The 4,103-nt window shown below is 47.4% G+C and overlaps 1 protein-coding gene across 1 annotated transcript; it reads right to left on the bottom strand.

Moving 5' to 3' along the window:
- Window positions 1-3,107: 3,107 nt before the first annotated feature.
- LOC101035644 (peptidyl-prolyl cis-trans isomerase A-like) lies at window positions 3,108-3,852 on the bottom strand. Its single transcript, XM_010350545.3, has one exon. The coding sequence runs from the start codon at window positions 3,822-3,824 to the stop codon at window positions 3,330-3,332; it is 495 nt and encodes a 164-aa protein (XP_010348847.2). The 5' UTR covers window positions 3,825-3,852; the 3' UTR covers window positions 3,108-3,329.
- Between the last annotated feature and the right edge of the window lie 251 nt (window positions 3,853-4,103).

Genomic DNA, 4,103 nt, shown 5'->3' on the forward strand with positions numbered 1-4,103 from the left:
GCTTTGCAGTAAAGAGTTGGCTCAGCAGATCTGGGTTGTCCATACCCTGTGCATTCCAAAGAGATGTCGGCCTCCGGACCAGCTCCTAGGAGGTAACCCCTAAGCCTTTAGAATATCTTGCCTGATATCTTAGAATATCTTGTCTTTGGGCCTATGACGGTTAATCCTGAGTGTCATCTTGATTGGATTGAAGGATGCAAAGCATTGATCCTGGGTCTGTCTATGAGGGTGTTGCCAAAGGAGATCAACATCTCAGTCAGTGGGCTGGATGGGCAGACCACCCTTAGTCTGTGTGGGCACCATCTAATCAGCTACCAGTGTGACTAGACTATAAAACAGGCAGAAAAGCATGAAAAGACTAGAGTGGCCTAGCCTCCCAGCCTACATCTTTCTCCTGTGCTGGATGCCTCCTCCTCTCGAACATCAGACTCCAAGTCCTTCAGTTTTGGGACTGGTACTGGCTCTCCTTGCTCCTCAGCCTGTAGATGGTTTATTGTGGGACCTTGTAATCATGTGAGTTAACACTTAATAAACTCATATATATATATATATATATATATATATATATATATATATATATATGTTTCATTAGTTCCGTCCCTCTAGAGAATCCTGACTAATACAGGGCCTATGCCAGACAGTCCATGCTAACAATGAGATTGATGGTGCAGGCCTCTGGACACACAATGTCTGTTTGACTAAATAATGTCAGCCATGCAGGTGGCCAGCCATGCCTGCACCACCAACCCTCATAAAAACGCAGGACACAGAGGCTCAGGAGCTTTGGTGGTGGGTACCTCTCCATGTGTGGTGTCACATTGTTGCTAGATGAATGAAGCATTGTCTGTAAAACTCCCCTGGAGGAGGGCAACTGCAAGCTTGTCCCTGGACTCCACCCTATGCACCGTATCCCTTTTCTGACTTCATGTCCTTCCACTGTTACAAAGCATAACCATGAATATGGCAACTTTTCTGTTGTGTGAGTCCCTCTAGCAGATCATCAAGCCTGAGGATGGTCTTGGGGACCCTTGAACACATCTGCTATCACAACATCCATCCCGTTTTGCTGCAGGTCTATGTCCCTGCCCCACATCCTCAGACCATGAGCTCGGGCCCTGGGCTTCTGGACCTTTGTTCTAGTTCCCTCCTGGAAGTCCAGGATCAAGGCTCCACACCACTCCCTGGTACCTTGAGCTGGATACAACTGTGAAGGCTTTAGCTTATGATAGATTTCTCCTCAACTGCCTTCCAACTCTTTCTTGACAAATTGCAAACCCGAGTTTCTCAGGCTAACATTGTACATGAAGAGCAGACACACTCAAGCATGCCAATTCCACTCAGACCATTGTTGGTTGCTCTCTGGGAAAACAGCATTGTTTATAATTTTTAGGGACCACTTCTTAGACTCTGTGAATGGAAATTCATGATGAGCTAAGTTGGACAAGCTCAGCAGAGTCTTGGAGCGCCATACCACCATTCCTACTAAATACCTATCTGCTCCCTGCTGCTCAGGTCTCCTCCTCCCTTCACCTGATGCTCTGATCCTTGATAAAGGTCCCTGGAGCTCTGAGTGGCATTCCTGCTTGCATCCTGGGGTATGGAGGGCCAGAAGGGACAGTGGCCATGTCAGCACTGGGGACCCCTGAGAGAAAGACCCAGATCCTTCTCTGCAGGATGGAAGGAGTGCAGAATCTTCCAAGAGCTGGTTTCCTTGGCAAGATGTTTTAAAAAAAAAAAAAAAGGAAAATGCCAAGTCTGAGAGGAAAGAAAATTCTATTTGGTGACTTCATAGCTGTGTCTGAGCCTGGCCTGACCCCACACACGGACTAGCTAGAAAGAACAACTGTCCTCATGCCCATGGCTGTGACGAAGCCATTTCTTCCCTATTTCACACCCTCCCCTCTTTATCTCCTGTGCCCCTAGCATCTCTAGGAGATAGACCAAGAAGGTTTTGCCTGCCCCTAGTTAGTGGAGGCCTGGGGATATGAGAGGGAAAGTTCAGATCCTCTTTGTAAATTTAATTTGTCTGCTGAGGCAACTGGCCCAGCTTCTAGAAGCAAGATTGCAATCTAAATCTTATTTGTTTGGTGCTTCTTGGTTTATGAAACACTTTTCTAGGCATAATCCCACTTGATCTTCATGATAATCCTGGAAACTTGGCAGGGCAGGAGTTAGCCTCCTCCCGACTCTTCCAGATGGGAAACAGGATCAGAGAGATTACATGGTGGAGGGAACAGGGTCAGACTAGAATCTGGATGTCTTCACGCGTCCCACGGTGGATGCTGTCACCCAGATGTGTCATCTCCAGGAGGAAGGGGAGCTGGATGGAAGGCCTGGCTGTGCCCCCTGGAGGAGGCTCTTGCTGCTCTCTGCCAAGACTTGTTCCCCATCTCCATCTGTCTCACGCATCAGTTCTACTATAACAAAACCGCTGAGACTGGGTCCTTTATAAAAAACAGAGGTTCATTGTCTTCCAGTTCTGGAGGCTGGGGAGTCCAAGATCAAGGCTCCAGCAGCTTTGGTGTCTGGCAAAGGCTGCTCTGCACTTCCAGATAGCACCTTGTGTCTGCATCCTCTGGAGGGGAGCGACACTGTGTTCCCACATGGTGCAGGCAATGGAAGGAGTGAAAGGGGGGCAAGCTCCCTCTGTCAAGCTCTTTTATAAGGGAATCTAATCACATTTATGAGGATGGAGCCTCCCAACTCAATCATCTCCCAAAGGCCACAGCTCCCCATGCAGTTACACTGGAAATTGCGTTTCTAACACATGAATTTGGGAATACACATCATCCTTCAAATCCCCATTCAAATGTCACCTTTTAGATAAAGACTCCAGGATTCTTGCAGGCCAGCTAGATTATGTGAGTCCCTCCGCTGTCACAGCTCCTAGGATTTTCACTCTGGGTTTGCAGTTTACCTTCCTCACTGGATTTGAAGCACGTTGGGTTCATTTCTGCAGCTCCAGCTCTGGCATGAGGCCTGTTCCAGAGGATACTCTCTCTGTAGTGTTTATCAGCTCAGTCCATCAATCAATCAGATCAGATCACCACTCCACGTATTTAAAATCCACAAAGCAGATTTGCACTTTCTTTTCATTTACTTATGCATTATTTTTGTTGTTGTTGTTATTTAGTCTTTATTTCATAATCATAAACTTAACTCTGCAATCCAGCTAGGCATGGAAGGGAACAAGGAAAACATGGAACCCAAAGGGAACTGCAGCGAGAGCACAGATTTTAGGATACTGCGAGCAAATGGGGTGGAGGGGTGCTCTCCTGAGCTACAGAAGGAATGGTCTGGTGGTTAAGATAAAACACAAGTCAAACTTATTAAAGTTGTCCACAGTCAGCAATGGTGATCTTCTTGCTGGCCTCGCCATTCCTGGACCCAAAGCGCTCCATGGCCTCCACAATATTCATGCCTTCTTTCACCTTGCCAAAGACCACGTGCTTGCCATCCAACCACTCAGTCTTGACAGTGCAGATGAAAAACTGGGAACCGTTTGTGTTGGGTCCAGCATTTGCCATGGACAAGATGCCAGGACCTGTTTGCTTTAGGATGAAGTTTTCATCATCAAATTTCTCCCCGTAGATGGACTTGCCACCAGTGCCATTATGGCGTGTGAAGTCACCACCCTGACACACAAACCCTGGAATAATTCTGTGAAAGCAGGGACCCTTATAACCAAATCCTTTCTCTCCAGTGCTCAGAGCACGAAAGTTTTCTGCTGTCTTTGGAACATTGTCTGCAAACAGCTCAAAAGAGACGCGGCCCAAGGGCTCGCCGTCAACGGCAATGTCGAAGAACACGGTGGGGTTGACCATGGCTGACACTAGAAGGCTCCAGGCAGCGGCAGCGTCTGCAAAGCCTACTTATGCATTATTTTTAATTACCTAAGGACATAATGTATTTGTGCTATAAGCGGTTCAAACACTACAGATCAATCAAAGGAACGTCTTTACCACACCCTCCACCATCGCCCAACGCCAAGGCTCCCACTTTGTTCCTGGCCTTCCCCTGGAGAACACCCCTTTGTCAGTTTTGCATGTCTCCTTCCGGACCTCTTGCTAGCATTGCCATGTGTTGAATAACTAATGTGGAAA

This window comes from Saimiri boliviensis, chromosome 2, assembly GCF_048565385.1.
Source record: "Saimiri boliviensis isolate mSaiBol1 chromosome 2, mSaiBol1.pri, whole genome shotgun sequence".
In the NCBI taxonomy this organism is placed as follows: Eukaryota; Metazoa; Chordata; class Mammalia; order Primates; family Cebidae; genus Saimiri; species Saimiri boliviensis.

Excerpts from the sequence above, each read along its gene's own strand:
- LOC101035644 (XM_010350545.3), bottom strand. The coding sequence starts at position 3,824 with ATGGTCAACCCCACCGTGTTCTTCGACATTGCCGTTGACGGCGAGCCC.